General features: G+C 51.5%; 1 protein-coding gene across 1 annotated transcript in view; it reads left to right on the forward strand.

Annotated features, from left to right (window-relative positions):
* LOC140429949 (complement component C7-like) overlaps positions 1 to 20581 on the forward strand; it is a 403014-nt gene that overhangs the window by 333603 nt on the left and 48830 nt on the right. The window contains exon 10 of the mRNA XM_072517539.1: positions 2938 to 3104. Coding sequence (XP_072373640.1) covers positions 2938 to 3104 — 167 coding nt within the window. The remainder of the gene's footprint in view (positions 1 to 2937; positions 3105 to 20581) is intronic.

Raw genomic sequence — 20581 nt, forward strand, 5'->3', positions numbered from 1 at the left:
AAACAAGGTAGGGGAACTGGCAGCATGGGTTGGTACCTGGGACTTCAATGTTGTGGCCATTTCGGAGACATGGATAGAGCAGGGACAGGAATGGATGTTGCAGGTTCCGGGGTTTAGGTGTTTTAGTAAGCTCAGAGAAGGAGGCAAAAGAGGGGGAGGTGTGGCGCTGCTAGTCAAAAGCAGTATTATGGTGGCGGAGAGGATGCTAGATGGGGACTCTTCTTCCGAGGTAGTATGGGCTGAAGTTAGAAACAGGAAAGGAGAGGTCACCCTGTTGGGAGTTTTTTATAGGCCTCCTAATAGTTCTAGGGATGTAGAGGAAAGGATGGCGAAGATGATTCTGGATAAGAGCGAAAGTAACAGGGTAGTTATTATGGGAGACTTTAACTTTCCAAATATTGACTGGAAAAGATATAGTTTGAGTACAATAGATGGGTCGTTTTTTGTACAGTGTGTGCAGGAGGGTTTCCTGAAACAATATGTTGACAGGCCAACAAGAGGCGAGGCCACGTTGGATTTGGTTTTGGGTAATGAACCAGGCCAGGTGTTGGATTTGGAGGTAGGAGAGCAATTTGGGGACAGTGACCACAATTCGGTGACGTTTACGTTAATGATGGAAAGGGATAAGTATACACCGCAGGGCAAGAGTTATAGCTGGGGGAAGGGCAATTATGATGCCATTAGACGTGACTTGGGGGGGATAAGGTGGAGAAGTAGGCTGCAAGTGTTGGGCACACTGGATAAGTGGGGCTTGTTCAAGGATCAGCTACTGCGTGTTCTTGATAAGTATGTACCGGTCAGACAGGGAGGAAGGCGTCGAGCGAGGGAACCCTGGTTTACCAAGGTAGTGGAATCTCTTGTTAAGAGGAAGAAGGAGGCCTATGTGAAGATGAGGTGTGAAGTTTCGGTTGGGGCGATGGATAGTTACAAGGTAGCGAGGAAGGATCTAAAGAGAGAGCTAAGACGAGCAAGGAGGGGACATGAGAAGTATTTGGCAGGAAGGATCAAGGAAAACCCAAAAGCTTTCTATAGGTATGTCAGGAATAAGCGAATGACTAGGGAAAGAGTAGGACCAGTCAAGGACAGGGATGGGAAATTGTGTGTGGAGTCTGAAGAGATAGGCGAGATACTAAATGAATATTTTTCGTCAGTATTCACTCAGGAAAAAGATAATGTTGTGGAGGAGAATGCTGAGCCCCAGGCTAATAGAATAGATGGCATTGAGGTACGTAGGGAAGAGGTGTTGGCAATTCTGGACAGGCTGAAAATAGATAAGTCCCCGGGACCTGATGGGATTTATCCTAGGATTCTCTGGGAGGCCAGGGAAGAGATTGCTGGACCTTTGGCTTTGATTTTTATGTCATCATTGGCTACAGGAATAGTGCCAGAGGACTGAGGACAGCAAATGTGGTCCCTTTGTTCAAAAAGGGGAGCAGAGACAACCCCGGCAACTATAGACCGGTGAGCCTCACGTCTGTAGTGGGTAAAGTCTTGGAGGGGATTATAAGAGACAAGATTTATAATCATCTAGATAGGAATAATATGATCAGGGATAGTCAGCATAGCTTTGTGAAGGGTAGGTCATGCCTCACAAACCTTATTGAGTTCTTTGAGAAGGTGACTGAACAGGTAGACGAGGGTAGAGCAGTTGATGTGGTGTACATGGATTTCAGCAAAGCGTTTGATAAGGTTCCCCACGGTAGGCTATTGCAGAAAATACGGAGGCTGGGGATTGAGGGTGATTTAGAGATGTGGATCAGAAATTGGCTAGCTGAAAGAAGACAGAGGGTGGTGGTTGATGGGAAATGTTCAGAATGGAGTACAGTCACAAGTGGAGTACCACAAGGATCTGTTCTGGGGCCGTTGCTGTTTGTCATTTTTATCAATGACCTAGAGGAAGGCGCAGAAGGGTGGGTGAGTAAATTTGCAGACGATACTAAAGTCGGTGGTGTTGTCGATAGTGTGGAAGGATGTAGCAGGTTACAGAGGGATATAGATAAGCTGCAGAGCTGGGCTGAGAGGTGGCAAATTGAGTTTAATGTAGAGAAGTGTGAGGTGATTCACTTTGGAAGGAATAACAGGAATGCGGAATATTTGGCTAATGGTAAAGTTCTTGAAAGTGTGGATGAGCAGAGGGATCTAGGTGTCCATGTACATAGATCCCTGAAAGTTGCCACCCAGGTTGATAGGGTTGTGAAGAAGGCCTATGGAGTGTTGGCCTTTATTGGTAGAGGGATTGAGTTCCGGAGTCGGGAGGTCATGTTGCAGCTGTACAGAACTCTGGTACGGCCGCATTTGGAGTATTGCGTACAGTTCTGGTCACCGCATTATAGGAAGGATGTGGAGGCTTTGGAGCGGGTGCAGAGGAGATTTGCCAGGATGTTGCCTGGTATGGAGGGAAAATCTTATGAGGAAAGGCTGATGGACTTGAGGTTGTTTTCGTTGGAGAGAAGAAGGTTAAGAGGAGACTTAATAGAGGCATACAAAATGATCAGGGGGTTGGATAGGGTGGACAGTGAGAGCCTTCTCCCGCGGATGGAAATGGCTAGCACGAGGGGACATAGCCTTAAACTGAGGGGTAATAGATATAGGACAGAGGTCAGAGGTAGGTTCTTTACGCAAAGAGTAGTGAGGCCGTGGAATGCCCTACCTGCTACAGTAGTGAACTCGCCAATATTGAGGGCATTTAAAAGTTTATTGGATAAACATATGGATGATAATGGCATAGTGTAGGTTAGATGGCTTTTGTTTCGGTGCAACATCGTGGGCCGAAGGGCCTGTACTGCGCTGTATTGTTCTATGTTCTATGTTCTATGAGGGCACGAGGCTATGGGTGTTGTCCCAGATTACACCCTGACTGGTAACGCCGAGCTTGATGACATCAAATGGAAATCAAAATGGGCTAATGACCTTAAGTCACCTTTCACCTCTCTGCAGGAAACTCCACCGGACACGTGCGCGGTCTGTCATCGTCTGTCGGAGGTCAGGCGCGCTTTCTTGCAGCGCTGAGTGTGATTGACATGAACAATCCTATGTCCAATACTGCTGTTTATCAACGCTGGGCGGGATCAGTCAAGGAGAACCCCGTAATTATCAAGCAAAAGGTAAGGAAATAAAGCTATAAATAAAAACATTTAAAAAACCCAGAAGAATGAATAATTCCTCGCAATGAAAACGTAAATAAAACCACCCGAGACGGTGGCACGGTGGTTAGCACGGCAGCCTCACGGCGCCGAGGACCCGGGTTCGAATCCCTGCCCCGGTTCACTGTCCGAGTGGTGTTTGCGCATTCTCCCCGTGTCTGTGTGGGTCTCACCCCCACAACCCAAAGTTGTGCAGGGTTAGGTGGATTGGCGACGTTAAATTGCCCCTTAATTGGAAAAGAAAATATTTGGGTGCTCTCAATTTATCTTAAAAATGAATAAAACCATCCGAGAATCATCGGAGCGGCACCTGAACGCCTCCCAGTACTGACCCCCAAAACCTCCCCCCTCCTCCCAAGGAATAACAGCGCAAAACAAACCGCATCCCCGATCCTGAATCCTGCCATAAGTGACCTCCTAAAACTGACCACCGACATCTGACCTCCTAAAGCTGACCCCCCAAACCTGACCCCCCCACCTGACCTCCAAAAACTGAGCCTGTAAATCTAGCCCCACAAAACTGACCCCGCAAAACTGATCCCGTAAAACTGACCCCACAAAACTGACCCCGCAAAACTAACCCCGCAAAACTGACCCCGCAAAACTGACCCCGGAAACTGACCCCGCAAAACTGACCCCGCAAAACTGACCCCGTAAACTGACCCCGCAAAACTGACCCCGCACAACTGACCTTGCAAATCTGACCCCGCAAAACTGACCCTGCACAACTGACCCTGCAAAACTGACCCTGCAAAACTGACCCCGCAAAACTGACCCCGTAAACTGACCCCGCAAAACTGACCCCGCACAACTGACCCCGCAAAACTGACCCCGCAAAACTGACCCTGCAAAACTGACCCCGCAGAACTGACCCCGCAATCCTGACCCCCAAAACTGATCCAGCAAAACTGACCCCGTAAAACTGACCCTGTAAAACTGACCACGCCAAATTGATCCCATAAAACTGACCCCGCAAAACTGACCCTGTAAAACTGACCACGCCAAACTGATCCCATAAAACTGACACAAAACTGACCCCACAAAACTGACCCCATAATACTGACCCCACAAAACTGACCCCGCAAAACTTATCCCGTAAAACTGACCCCAAAAAACTGACCCCGCAAAACTGACCCCGCAAAACTGACCCCGCAAACTGACCCCGCAAAACTGACCCCACACAACTGACCCCGCAAAACTGACCCCGCAAAACTGACCCTGCAAAACTGATCCCATAAAACTGACCCTGCAAAACTGACCCCGCAAAACTGACCCCGCAAAACTGACCCCGCAAAACTGACCCTTTAAAACTGACCACGCCAAACTGATCCCATAAAACTGACCCCGCAAAACTGACCCCGCAAAACTGACCCCGCAAAACTGACCCTGTAAAACTGACCCCGCAAAACTGATCCCATAAAACTGACACAAAACTGACCACACAAAACTGACCCCATAATACTGACCCCATAAAACTGACACCGCAAAACTGACCCCACAGAACTGACCCCACAAACCTGATGCCTAAAACTGACCCCACAAAACTGAACTCCACAACTGACCCCGCAAAACTGACCCCGCAAAACTGACCCCGCAAAACTGACCCGGTAAACTGACCCCGCAAAACTGACCCCGCACAACTGACCCTGCAAAACTGACCCCGTAAACTGACCCCGCAAAACTGACCCCGCAAAACTGACCCTGCAAAACTGACCCTGATCAACTGACCCTGGAAAGCTGACCCTGCAAAACTGACCCCGCAAAACTGACCCCGCAAAACCGACCCTGCAAAACTGACCCCGCAATCCTGACCCCAAAACTGACCCCGCAAAACTGACCCCGCAAAACTGACCCCGCAAAACTGACCTTGCAAAACTGACACCGCAGAAATGACCCCGCAATCCTGACCCCCAAAACTGACCCCGCAAAACTGACCACGCCAAACTGATCCCATAAAACTGACCCCGCAAAACTGCCCCCGCAAAACTGGCCCCGCAAAACTGACCCCGCAAAACTGACCCCGCAAAACTGACCCTGTAAAACTGACCACGCCAAACTGATCCCATAAAACTGACCACGCCAAACTGATCCCATAAAACAGATCGCGCAAAACTGATGCCCAAAACTGACCCCGCAAACCTGACCCCCAAAACTGACACAAAACTGTCCCCACAAAACTGACCCCACAGAACTGACTCTGCAAAACTGACCCCGCACAACAGACCCCCAAAGCTGACCCTGCAAAACTGACCCCACAAAACTGACCCTGTAAAACTGACCACACAAAACTGACCCCACAAAACTGACCCCACAGAACTGACCTTGCAAAACAGACCCCCAAAACTGACCCCACAAAACTGACCCTGCAAATCTGACGCCGCAAAACTGACCCCACAAAACTGACCCCCACAACGGAGCCCACAGAACTGACCCCACAAAACTGTGCCGGCAAAACTGACCCCGCAAAACGGACGCCCAAAACTGACCCCGCAAAACTGATCCCGCAAAACTGACCCCCACAACTGACCCCACAGAACTGACCCTGCAAAACAGACACCCAAAACTGATCCCGCGAAGTGGACCCAAAAATGACCCTACAGAACTGACCCCATAATACTAATCCCGCAAAACTGACCCCCAAAACTGACCCCACAAAACTGATGCCCAAAACTGACCCCCAAAACTGACCCCGCAAACCTGACCCCCAAAACTGACCCCACAAAACTGACCTCACAAACCTGACCGCCAAAACTGACCCCGCAAACCTGACCACCAAAACTGAATCCGTAAAATTGACCCCTCAAACCTGACGCCCAAAACTGACCCCACAAAACTGACCCCACCAACCTGACCCCCAAAAGTGACCCCGCAAACCTGACACCGCAAACCTGACCCCCAAAACTGACCCCACAAACCTGACCCCGCAAACCTGACACCGCAAAATTGACCCCCAAAACTGACACCGCAAACCTGACCCGGCAAAACTGACCCCGCAAACTTGGCCCCCAAAACTGACACCGCAAACCTGACCGTCAAAACTGAACCCACAAAACTGACCCCGCAAACATGTCCCCCAAAACTGACCCTATAATACTGACCCCATAAAACTGACACCGCAAACCTGACCCCGCCAAATTGACCGCATAAAACTGACCCTGCAAAGCTGACCCCCCAAAACTGACCCAGTAAACCGACCCCGCAAAACAGATCCTACAAAACTGACCCCACAAAACTGACACCATAATACTGACACCGTAAAACTGAAACTGCAAAACTGACCCTACAAAACTGACCCCATAATACTGACATCGTAAAACTGACCCCGCACAACTGACACCGCAAACCTGACCCCCAAAACTGACCCCATAATACTGACCCCATAAAACTGACACCTCAAAGCTGACCCCGCAAAACTGACCCCGCAAACCTCACACCCAAAACTGACCCCGCAGGACTGACCGCGCAGAACTGACCCCGCAATCCTGACCCCCAAAACTGACCCCGCAAAACTGACCCCGCAAAACTGACCCCCACAACTGACCCCACAGAACTGACCCTGCAAAACAGACACCCAAAACTGATCCCGCGAAGTGGACCCAAAAATGACCCTACAGAACTGACCCCATAATACCGATCCCGCAAAACTGACACCACAAACCTGACCCCTAAAACTGATCCCACAAAACTGACCCCACAAACCTGACCGCCAAAACTGACCCCGCAAACCTGACCCCCAAAACTGACTCCGTAAAACTGACCCCGCAAACCTGACGCCCAAAACTGACCCCACAAAACTGACCCCACCAACCTGACCGCCAAAACTGACCCCCAAAGCTGACACCGCAATGCTGTGCCCGCAAAATTGACCCCCAAAACTGACCCCACAAAACTTGACCCCACAAACATGACCGCCAAAACTGACACCGCAAACCTGACCCCCAAAACTGACACCGCAAACCTGACCCCCAAAACTAACACCGCAAACCTGACCCCCAAAACTGACACCGCAAAACTGACCCCACAAACCTGACCCCAAAACTGACCCCACAAAACTGACCCCACAAACCTGACCGCCAAAACTGACCCCGCAAACCTGACCCCCAAAACTGACTCTGTAAAACTGACCCCGCAAACCTGACGCCCAAAACTGACCCCACAAAACTGATCCCACCAACCTGACCCCCAAAAGTGACCCGGCAAACCTGACACAGCAAACGTGACCCCCAAAACTGACCCCGCAAACCTGACACCGCAAAATTGACCCCCAAAACTGACACCGCAAACCTGACCCGCCAAAACTGACACCGCAAACCTGACCGTCAAAACTGAACCCACAAAACTGACCCCTCAAACCTGACCCGGCAAAACTGACCCCATAATACTGACCCCATAAAACTGACACCGCAAACCTGACCCCGCCAAATTGACCGCATAAAACTGACCCTGCAAACCTGACCCCCAAAACGGACCCCGTAAACCGACCCCGCAAAACAAATCCTACAAAACTGACCCCACAAAACTGACCCCATAATACTGACCCCATAAAACTGACAACGCAAACCTGACCCCGCCAAATTGACCGCATAAAACTGACCCTGCAAAGCTGACCCCCAAAACTGACCCCGTAAACCGACCCCGCAAAACAGATCCTACAAAACTGACCCCACAAAACTGACCCCATAATACTGACACTGTAAAACTGAAACTGCAAAACTGACCCCACAAAACTGACCCCATAATACTGACATCGTGAAACTGACCCCGCACAACTGACCCCGCAAACCTGATGTCCAAAACTGACCCCACAATACTGACCCCATAATACTGACACCGTAAAACTGAAACTGCAAAACTGACCCTACAAAACTGACCCCATAATACTGACATCGTAAAACTGACCCCGCACAACTGACCCCGCAAACCTGACCCCCAAAACTGACCCCACAAAACTGACACCGCAAACCTGACCGTCAAAACTGAACCCACAAAATTGACCCCTCAAACCTGACCCGGCAAAACTGACCCCATAATACTGACCCCATAAAACTGACACCGCAAACCTGACCCCGCCAAATTGACCGCATAAAACTGACCCTGCAAAGCTGACCCCCAAAACTGACCCCGTAAACCGACCCTGCAAAACAGATCCTACAAAACTGACCCCACAAAACTGACCCCATAATACTGACCCCATAAAACTGACACCGCAAACCTGACCCCGCCAAATTGACCGCATAAAACTGACCCTGCAAAGTTGACCCCCAAAACTGACCCCGTAAACCGACCCCGCAAAACAGATCCTACAAAACTGACCCCACAAAACTGACACCATAAGACTGACACCGTAAAACTGAAACTGCAAAACTGACCCCAGAAAACTGACCCCGCAAAACTGAAACTGCAAAACTGACCCTACAAAACTGACCCCATAATACTGACATCGTAAAACTGACCCCGCACAACTGACACCGCAAACCTGATGTCCAAAACTGACCCCACAAAACTGACACCGCAAACATGACCCCCAAAACTGACCCCATCATACTGACCCCATAAAACTGACACCGCAAAACTGACCCCGCAAAACTGACCCCGCAAACCTCACACCCAAAACTGACACCGCAAATCTGACCCCGCAAAACTGACCCCGCAAACCTCACACCCAAAGCTGACCCCGCAAAACTGACCCCGCAATCCTGACCCCCAAAACTGACCCCGCAAAACTGACCCCGCAAAACTGACCCCGCAAAACTGACCCCGCAATCCTGACCCCCAAAACTGACCCCGCAAAACTGACCCCGGAAAACTGACCCTGCAAAACTGACCCCACAAAACTGACCCCGCAAAACTGAACCCGCAAAACTGACCCCGCAAAACTGACCCCGCAAAACTGACCCTGTAAAACTGAACACGCCAAACTGATCCCATAAAACTGACCCCGCAAAACTGATGCCCAAAACTGACCCTGCAAAACAGAACCCCAAAACTGACCCCACAATACTGACCCTGCAAAACTGTCCACGCACAACTGACCCCCAAAGCTGACCCTGCAAAACTGACCCCACAAACCTGATGCCCAAAACTGACCCCCAAAACTGACCCCGCAAACCTGACCCCCAAAACTGACCCCGCAAAACCGACCCCGCAAACCTGACACCGCAAAACTGATGCCCAAAACTGACACCGCAAACCTGACACCCAAAACTGACCCCGCAAACCTGACACCAAAAACTGACCCCACAAAACTGACCCCACAAACCTGACCCCACAGAACTGAACCTGCAAAACAGACCTCCAAAACTGACCCCACAAAACTGACCCTGCAAAACTGACCCCCACAACTGACACCGCAAAACTGACCCCACAAAACTGACCCCCACAACTGAGCCCACAGAACTGACCCTGCAAAACTGTGCCGGCAAAACTGACCCCGCAAAACTGACGCCCAAAACTGACCCCGCAAAACTGTGCCCGCAAAACTGACCCCCACAACTGACCCCACAGAACTGACCCTGCAAAACAGACACCCAAAATTGATCCCGCGAAGTGGACCCAAAAATGACCCTACAGAACTGACCCCATAATACTGATCCCGCAAAACTGACCCCCAAAACTGACCCCACAAATCTGATGCCCGAAACTGACCCCCAAAACTGACCCCGCAAAACTGACCCCACAAACCTGACCCCGCAAAACTGACCCCACAAAACTGACACCGCAAACCTGACCCCCAAAACTGACCCCACAAAACTGACCCCACAAATCTGACCCCCAAAACTGACCCCACAAAACTGACCCCACAAACCTGACCGCCAAAACTGACCCCGCAGAACTGACCCCGCAATCCTGACCCCCAAAACTGACCCCGCAAAACTGACCCCGCAGAACGGACCCCGCAATCCTGACCCCCAAAACTTACCCCGCAAAACTGACCCCGCAAAACTGACCCCCACAACTGACCCCACAGAACTGACCCTGCAAAACAGACACCCAAAACTGATCCCGCGAAGTGGACCCAAAAATGACCCTACAGAACTGACCCCATAATACTGATCCCGCAAAACTGACACCACAAACCTGACCCCTAAAACTGATCCCACAAAACTGACCCCACAAACCTAACCGCCAAAACTGACCCCGCAAACCTGACCCCCAAAACTGACTCCGTAAAACTGACCCCGCAAACCTGACGCCCAAAACTGACACCACAAAACTGACCCCACCAACCTGACCGCCAAAACTGACCCACAAAGCTGACACCGCAATGCTGTGCCCGCAAAATTGACCCCCAAAACTGACCCCACAAAACTGACCCCACAAACATGACCGCCAAAACTGACACCGCAAACCTGACCACCAAAACTGACACCGCAAACCTGACCCCCAAAACTGACACCGCAAACCTGACCCCCAAAACTGACACCGCAAAACTGACCCCACAAACCTGACCCCAAAACTGACCCCACAAAACTGACCCCACAAACCTGACCGCCAAAACTGACCCCGCAAACCTGACCCCCAAAACTGACTCTGTAAAACTGACCCCGCAAACCTGACGCCCAAAACTGACCCCACAAAACTGACCCCACCAACCTGACCCCCAAAAGTGACCCCGCAAACCTGACACCGCAAACCTGACCCCCAAAACTGACCCCGCAAACCTGACACCGCAAACCTGACCCGCCAAAACTGACACCGCAAACCTGACCGTCAAAACTGAACCCACAAAACTGACCCCGCAAACCTGACCCCCAAAACTGACCCCACAAAACTGACACCGGAAACCTGACCGTCAAAACTGAACCCACAAAACTGACCCCTCAAACCTGACCCGGCAAAACTGACCCCATAATACTGACCCCATAAAACTGACAACGCAAACCTGACCCCGCCAAATTGACCGCATAAAACTGACCCTGCAAAGCTGACCCCCAAAACTGACCCCGTAAACCGACCCCGCAAAACAGTTCCTACAAAACTGACCCCACAAAACTGACCCCATAATACTGACCCCATAAAACTGACACCGCAAACCTGACCCCGCCAAATTGACCGCATAAAACTGACCCTGCAAAGCTGACCCCCAAAACTGACCCCGTAAACCGACCCCGCAAAACAGATCCTACAAAACTGACCCCACAAAACTGACCCCATAATACTGACACTGTAAAACTGAAACTGAAAACTGACCCCACAAAACTGACCCCATAATACTGACATCGTAAAACTGACCCCGCACAACTGACCCCGCAAACCTGATGTCCAAAACTGACCCCACAATACTGACCCCATAATACTGACACCGTAAAACTGAAACTGCAAAACTGACCCTACAAAACTGACCCCATAATACTGACATCGTAAAACTGACCCCGCACAACTGACCCCGCAAACCTGACCCCCAAAACTGACCCCACAAAACTGACACCTCAAACCTGACCGTCAAAACTGAACCCACAAAACTGACCCCTCAAACCTGACCCGGCACAACTGACCCCATAATACTGACCCCATAAAACTGACACCGCAAACCTGACCCCGCCAAATTGACCGCATAAAACTGACCCTGCAAACCTGACCCCCAAAACTGACCCCGTAAACCGACCCCGCAAAACAGATTCTACAAAACTGACCCCACAAAACTGACCCCATAATACTGACCCCATAAAACTGACACCGCAAACCTGACCCCGCCAAATTGACCGCATAAAACTGACCCTGCAAAGCTGACCCCCAAAACTGACCCCGTAAACCGACCCCGCAAAACAGATCCTACAAAACTGACCCCACAAAACTGACCCCATAATACTGACCCCATAAAACTGACACCGCAAACCTGACCCCGCCAAATTGACCGCATAAAACTGACCCTGCAAAGCTGACCCCCAAAACTGACCCCGTAAACCGGCCCCACAAAACAGATCCTACAAAACTGACCCCACAAAACTGACCCCATAATACTGACACAGTAAAACTGAAACTGCAAAACTGACCCCACAAAACTGACCCCATAATACTGACATCGTAAAACTGACCCCGCACAACTGACCCCGCAAACCTGATGTCCAAAACTGACCCCACAATACTGACCCCATAATACTGACACTGTAAAACTGAAACTGCAAAACTGACCCTACAAAACTGACCCCATAATACTGACATCGTAAAACTGACCCCGCACAACTGACCCCGCAAACCTGACCCCCAAAACTGACCCCACAAAACTGACACCGCAAACCTGACCGTCAAAACTGAACCCACAAAACTGACCGCTCAAACCTGACCAGGCAAAACTGACCCCATAATACTGACCCCATAAAACTGACACCGCAAACCTGACCCCTCCAAATTGACCGCATAAAACTGACCCTGCAAAGCTGACCCCCAAAACTGACCCCGTAAACCGACCCCGCAAAACAGATCCTACAAAACTGACCCCACAAAACTGACACCATAAGACTGACACCGTAAAACTGAAACTGCAAAACTGACCCCAGAAAACTGACCCCGCAAAACTGAAACTGCAAAACTGACCCTACAAAACTGACCCCATAATACTGACATCGTAAAACTGACCCCGCACAACTGACACCGCAAACCTGATGTCCAAAACTGACCCCACAAAACTGACACCGCAAACATGACCCCCAAAACTGACCCCATCGTACTGACCCCATAAAACTGACACCGCAAAACTGACCCCGCAAAACTGACCCCGCAAACCTCACACCCAAAACCTGCACCGCAAATCTGACCCCGCAAAACTGACCCCGCAAACCTCACACCCAAAGCTGACCCCGCAAAACTGACCCCGCAATCCTGACCCCCAAAACTGACCCCGCAAAACTGACCCCGCAAAACTGACCACGCAATCCTGACCCCCAAAACTGACCCCGCAAAACTGACCCCGCAAAACTGACCCTGCAAATCTGACCCAACAAAACTGACCCCGCAAAACTGAACCCGCAAAACTGACCCCGCAAAACTGACCCCGCAAAACTGACCCTGTAAAACTGAACACGCCAAACTGATCCCATAAAACTGACCCCGCAAAACTGATGCCCAAAACTGACCCTGCAAAACAGAACCCCAAAACTGACCCCACAATACTGACCCTGCAAAACTGTCCACGCACAACTGACCCCCAATGCTGACCCTGCAAAACTGACCCCACAAACCTGATGCCCAAAACTGACCCCACAAAACTGACCCCCAAAACTGACTCCGTAAAACTGACCCCGCAAACCTGACGCCCAAAACTGACCCCACAAAACTGACCCCCACAACTGAGCCTACAGAACTGACCCTGCAAAACTGTGCCCGCAAAACTGACCCCGCAAAACTGACGCTCAAAACTGACCCCGCAAAACTGTGCCCACAAAACTGACCCCCACAACTGACTCCACAGAACTGACCCTGCAAAACAGACACCCAAAACTGATCCCGCGAAGTGGACCCAAAAATGATCCTACAGAACTGACCCCATAATACTGATGCCCAAAACTGACCCCCAAAACTGACCCCGCAAACCTGACCCCCAAAACTGACCCCGCAAAACTGACCCCGCAAACCTGACACCGCAAAACTGATGCCCAAAACTGACACCGCAAACCTGACACCCAAAACTGACCCCGCAAACCTGACACCAAAAACTGACCCCACAAAACTGACCCCACAAACCTGACCCCACAGAACTGAACCTGCAAAACAGACCTCCAAAACTGACCCCACAAAACTGACCCTGCAAAACTGACCCCCACAACTGACAACGCAAAACTGACCCCACAAAACTGACCCCCACAACTGAGCCCACAGAACTGACCCTGCAAAACTGTGCCGGCAAAACTGACCCCGCAAAACTGACGCCCAAAACTGACCCCGCAAAACTGTGCCCGCAAAACTGACCCCCACAACTGACCCCACAGAACTGACCCTGCAAAACAGACACCCAAAACTGATCCCGCGAAGTGGACCCAAAAATGACCCTACAGAACTGACCCCATAATACTGATCCCTCAAAACTGACCCCCAAAACTGACCCCACAAAACTGATGCCCAAAACAGACCCCCAAAACTGACCCCGCAAAACTGAACCACAAAACTGACTCCACAAATCTGATGCCCGAACCTGACCCCCAAAACTGACCACGCAAAACTGACCCCACAAACCTGACCCCGCAAAACTGACCCCACAAAACTGACCCCGCAAACCTGACCCCCAAAACTGACCCCACAAAACTGACCCCACAAACCTGACCGCCAAAACTGACCACGCAAACCTGACCCCCAAAACTGACCTCGCAAAACTGACCCCACAAACCTGACCCCGCAATCCTCACCCCACAAAACTGACCCAACAGAACTGACCCTGCAAAACTGACCCCACAAACCTGACCCCCAAAACTGACCCCACAAAACTGACCCCACAAACCTGACCCCCAAAACTGACCCCACAAAACTGACCCCACAAACCTGACCGCCAATACTGACCCCGCAAACCTGACCCCCAAAACTGACCTCGCAAAACTGACCCCACAAACCTGACCCCACAAACCTGACCCCGCAAAACTGACCCCACAAAACTGACACCGCAAACCTGACCCCCAAAACTGACCCCACAAAACTGACCCCACAAACCTGACCGCCAAAACTGACCACGCAAACCTGACCCCCAAAACTGACCTCGCAAAACTGACCCCACAAACCTGACCCCGCAATCCTCACCCCACAAAACTGACCCAACAGAACTGACCCTGCAAAACTGACCCCACAAACCTGACCCCCAAAACTGACCCCACAAAACTGACCCCACAAACCTGACCCCCAAAACTGACCCCACAAAACTGACCCCACAAACCTGACCGCCAATACTGACCCCGCAAACCTGACCCCCAAAACTGACCTCGCAAAACTGACCCCACAAACCTGACCCCGCAATCCTGACCGTCAAAACGTACCCCGCAAACCTGGCCCCCAAAACTGACACCGCAAACCTGACCCAACAAACCTCACACCAAAAACTGACCCCGCAGAACTGACCCCGCAATCCTGACCCTGCAAAACTGTGCCCGCAAAACTGACCCCGCAAAACTGACGCCCAAAACTGACACCGCAAAACTGACGCCCAAAACTGACCCCGCAAAACTGTGCCCACAAAACTGACCCCCACAACTGACCCCACAGAACTGATCCTACAAAACAGACACCCAAAACTGATCCCGCGAAGTGGACCCAAAAATGACCCTACAGAACTGACCCCATAATACTGATCCCGCAAAACTGACCCCCAAAACTGACCCCACAAAACTGATGCCCAAAGCTGAACCCGCAAACCTGACGCCCAAAACTGACCCCGCAAACCTGACACTGCAAGACTGACCGTCAAAACTGACCCCGCAAACCTGGCCCCCAAAACTGACACCGCAAACCTGACCCAACAAACCTCACACCAAAAACTGACCCCGCAAAACTGACCCCGCAATCCTGACCCTGCAAAACTGTGCCCGCAAAACTGACCCCGCAAAACTGACGACCAAAACTGACCCCGCAAAACTGACGCCCAAAACTGACCCCGCAAAACTGTGCCCACAAAACTGACCCCCACAACTGACCCCACAGAACTGATCCTGCAAAACAGACACCCAAAACTGATCCCGCGAAGTGGACCCAAAAATGACCCTACAGAACTGACCCCATAATACTGATCCCGCAAAACTGACCCCCAAAACTGACCCCACAAAACTGATGCCCAAAGCTGAACCCGCAAACCTGACGCCCAAAACTGACCCCGCAAACCTGACACTGCAAGACTGACCGTCAAAACTGACCCCGCAAACCTGGCCCCCAAAACTGACACCGCAAACCTGACCCAGCAAACCTCACACCAAAAACTGACCCCGCAGAACTGACCCCGCAATCCTGACCCTGCAAAACTGTGCCCGCAAAACTGACCCCGCAAAACTGACGCCCAAAACTGACCCCGCAAAACTGACGCCCAAAACTGACCCCGCAAAACTGTGCACACAAAACTGACCCCCACAACTGACCCCACAGAACTGATCCTGCAAAACAGACACCCAAAACTGATCCCGCGAAGTGGACCCAAAAATGACCCTACAGAACTGACCCCATAATACTGATCCCGCAAAACTGACCCCCAAAACTGACCCCACAAAACTGATGTCCAAAACTGAACCCGCAAACCTGACGCCCAAAACTGACCCCGCAAACCTGACACCGCAAGACTGACCCTTCAAACCTGACCCCCAAAACGGACCCCGCAAACCTGACCCCCAAAACTGACGCCGTAAAACTCACGCCGCAAAACTGACGCCGCAAAACTGACCCCACAAAACTGACCCCCACAACTGAGCCCACAGAACTGACCCCGCAAAACTGTGCCGGCAAAACTTTCCCCGCAAAACTGATGCCCAAAACTGACCCCGCAAATCTGATGCCCGAAACTGACCCCCAAAACTGACACCGCAAAACTGACCCCACAAAACTGACCCCCAAAACTGACCCCCAAAGCTGAACCCGCAAACCTGACGCCCAAAACTGACACCGCAAAACTGACCCCACAAAACTGACCGCCAAAACTGACCGCGGAAACCTGACCCCCACAACTGACCCCGCAAAACTGACGCCGCAAAACTCACGCCGCAAAACTGACGCCGCAAAACTGACCCCACAAAACTGACCCCCACAACTGAGCCCACAGGACTGACCCCGCAAAACTGTGCCCGCAAAAACTGACCCCACAAAACTGACCCCCACAACTGAGCCCACAGAACTGACCTGGCAAAACTGTGCCCGCAAAACTGACCCCGCAAAACTGATGCCCAAAACTGACCCCCAAAACTGACACCGCAAAACTGACCCCACAAAACTGACCCCCAAAACTGACCCCCAAAGCTGAACCCGCAAACCTGACGCCCAAAACTGACACCGCAAAACTGACCCCACAAAACTGACCCCACAAATCTGACCCCCAAAACTGACCCCGCAAACCTGATGCCCAAAACTGACACTGCAAAACTGACACCGCAAACCTGACCCCAAAAACTGACCCCGCAAACCTGACCACCAAAACTGACCCCACAAAACTGACCCCACAAACCTGACCGCCAAAACTGACCCCGGAAACCTGAACCCCAAAACTGACCTCGCAAAACTGACCCCACAAACCTGACCCCGCAATCCTCACCCCACAAAACTGACCCAACAGAACTGACACTGCAAAACTGACCCCGCAAACCTGACCCCCAAAACTAACCCCACAAAACTGATTCACAAAACTGACCCCACAGAACTGACCCTGCAAAACAGACCCCCAAAACTGACCCCACAAAACTGACAATGCAAAACTGACCCCGCACAACTGACCCCCAAAGATGTCCCTGCAAAACTGACCCCACAAACCTGATGCCCAAAACTGACCCCACAAAGCTGACCCCCAAAACTGACGCCCAAAACTGACCCCACAAAACTGACCCCGCAAAACTGACACCGCAAACCAGACACCGCAAACCTGACCGTCAAAACTGACACCGCAAACCTGACCCAGCAAACCTCACACCCAAAACTGACCCCGCAGAACTGACCCCGCAATCCTGACCCCCAAAACTACCCCGCAAAACTGACCCCGCAAAACTGACCCCGGAAAACTGACCCTGCAAAACTGACCCCACAAAACTGACCCCGCAAAACTGACCCCGCAAAACTGACCCTGTAAAACTGAACATGCCAAACTGATCCCTTAAAACTGACCCCTCAAAACTGATGCCCAAAACTGACCCCGCAAACCTGACCCCCAAAACTGACCACACAAAACTGTCCCCACAAAACTGACCCCACAGAACTGACCCTGCAAAACAGACCCCCAAAACTGACCCCACAAAACTGACCCTGCGAAACTGACCCCGCACAACTGACCCCCAAAGCTGACCCTGCAAAACTGACCCCACAAACCTGATGCCCAAAACTGACCCCACAAAACTGACCCCACAAATCTGACCCCCAAAACTGACCCCGCAAATCTGATGACCAAAACTGACCCCCAAAACTGACCCCGCAAAACTGACACCGCAAACCCGACCCCCAAAACTGACCCCCAAAGCTGATCCTGCAAACCTGACCGCCAAAACATACCCCGCAAACCTGACCCCCAAAACTGACCCCGCAAAACTGACCCCGCAAAACTGATGCCCAAAACTGACCCAGCAAACCTGACAACCAAAACTGACCACACAAAACTGACCCCACAAAACTGACCCCACAGAACTGAACCTGCATAACAGACCCCGAAAACTGAGCCCACAGAACTGACCCTGCAAAACTGTGCCGGCAAAACTGACCCCGCAAAACTGACGCCCAAAACTGACCCTGCAAAACTGTGCCCGCAAAACTGACCCCCACAACTGACCCCACAGAACTGACCCTGCAAAACAGACACCCAAAACTGATCCCGCGAAGTGGACCCAAAAATGACCCTACAGAACTGACCCCATAATACTGATCCCGCAAAACTGACCCCCAAAACTGACCCCACAAAACTGATGCCCAAAACTGACCCCGCAAATCTGATGCCCAAAACTGACCCCCAAAACTGACCCCACAAAACTGATGCCCAAAACTGACACCGCAAACCTGACCCCCAAAACTGACCCCTCAAAACTGACCCCACAAACCTGACCGCCAAAACTGACCCCGCAAACCTGACCCCCAAAACTGACCCCACAAACCTGACCCCGCAATCCTCACCCCACAAAACTGACCCAACAGAACTGACCCTGCAAAACTGACCCCACAAACCTGACCCCCAAAACTGACCCCACAAAACTGACCCCACAAACCTGACCCCGCAATCCTCACCCCACAAAACTGACCCAACAGAACTGACCCTGCAAAACTGACCCCGCAAACCTGACCCCCAAAACTGACCCCACAAAACTGACACCGCAAACCTGACACCGCAAACCTGACCGTCAAAACTGACCCCGCAAACCTGGCCCCCATAACTGACACCGCAAACCTGACCGTCAAAACTAAACCCACAAAACTGAACCCGCAAAACTGAAACTGCAAAACTGACCCTACAAAACTGACCACATAATAATGACATCGTAAAACTTACCCCGCACAACTGACCCCGCAAACCTGATGCCTAAAACTGACCCCACAAAACTGACACCGCAAACCTGACCCCCAAAACTGACCCCATAATACTGACCCCATAAAACTGACACCGCAAAACTGACCCCGCAAAATTGACCCAGCAAACCTCACACCCAAAACTGACCCCGCAGAACTGACCCCGCAATCCTGACCCCCAAAACTGATTCCGCAAAACTGACCCCGCAAAACTGACCCCGCAAAAGTGACCCCGCAAAACTGACCCCGCAAAACTGACCCCGCAAAACTGACCCCGCAAAACTGACCCTGTAAAACTGAACATGCCAGACTGATCCCATAAAACTGACCCCTCAAAACCGATGCCCAAAACTGACCCCGCAAATCTGACCCCCAAAACTGACCACACAAAACTGTCCCCACAAAACTGACCCCACAGAACTGACCCTGCAAAACAGACCCCCAAAACTGACCCCACAAAACTGACCCTGCGAAACTGACCCCGCACAACTGACCCCCAAAGCTGACCCTGCAAAACTGACCCCACAAACCTGATGCCCAAAACTGACCCCACAAAACCGACCCCCACAACTGACCCCGCAAATCTGACCCCACAAATCTGACCCCCAAAACTGACCCCACAAAACTGACACCGCAAACCTGACCCCCAAAACTGACACCGCAAAACTGACCCCACAAACCTGACCGCCAAAACTAACCCCGCAAACCTGACCCCCAAAACTGACCCCGCAAAACTGACCCCGCAAACCTGACGCCCAAAACTGACCCCACAAAACTGACCCCACAAACCTGACCCCCAAAAGTGACCCCGCAAACCTGACACCGCAAAACTGACACCGCAAAACTGACCCCGCAAAACTGACCCCCACAACTGACCCCACAGAACTGACCCTGCAAAACAAACCCAAAACTGATCCCGCGAAGTGGACCCAAAAATGACCCTACAGAACTGACGCCATAATACTGATCCCGCAAAACTGACCCCCAAAACTGACCCCACAAAACTGATGCCCAAAACTGACGCCGCAAATCTGATGCCCGAAACTGACCCCCAAAACTGACCCCACAAAACTGACCCCACAAACCTGACCGCCAAAACTGACCCCGCAAACCTGACCCCCAAAACTGACCTCGCAAAACTGACACCGCAAACCTGACCCCCAAAACTGACACCGCAAAACTGACCCCACAAACCTGACCCCACAAAACTGACCCCACAAACCTGACCGCCAAAACTGACCCCGAAAACCTGACCCCACAAACCTGACCCCACAAAACTGACCCCA

The sequence above is a fragment of the Scyliorhinus torazame genome, chromosome 9, assembly GCF_047496885.1.
Source record: "Scyliorhinus torazame isolate Kashiwa2021f chromosome 9, sScyTor2.1, whole genome shotgun sequence".
Lineage (NCBI taxonomy): Eukaryota > Metazoa > Chordata > Chondrichthyes > Carcharhiniformes > Scyliorhinidae > Scyliorhinus > Scyliorhinus torazame.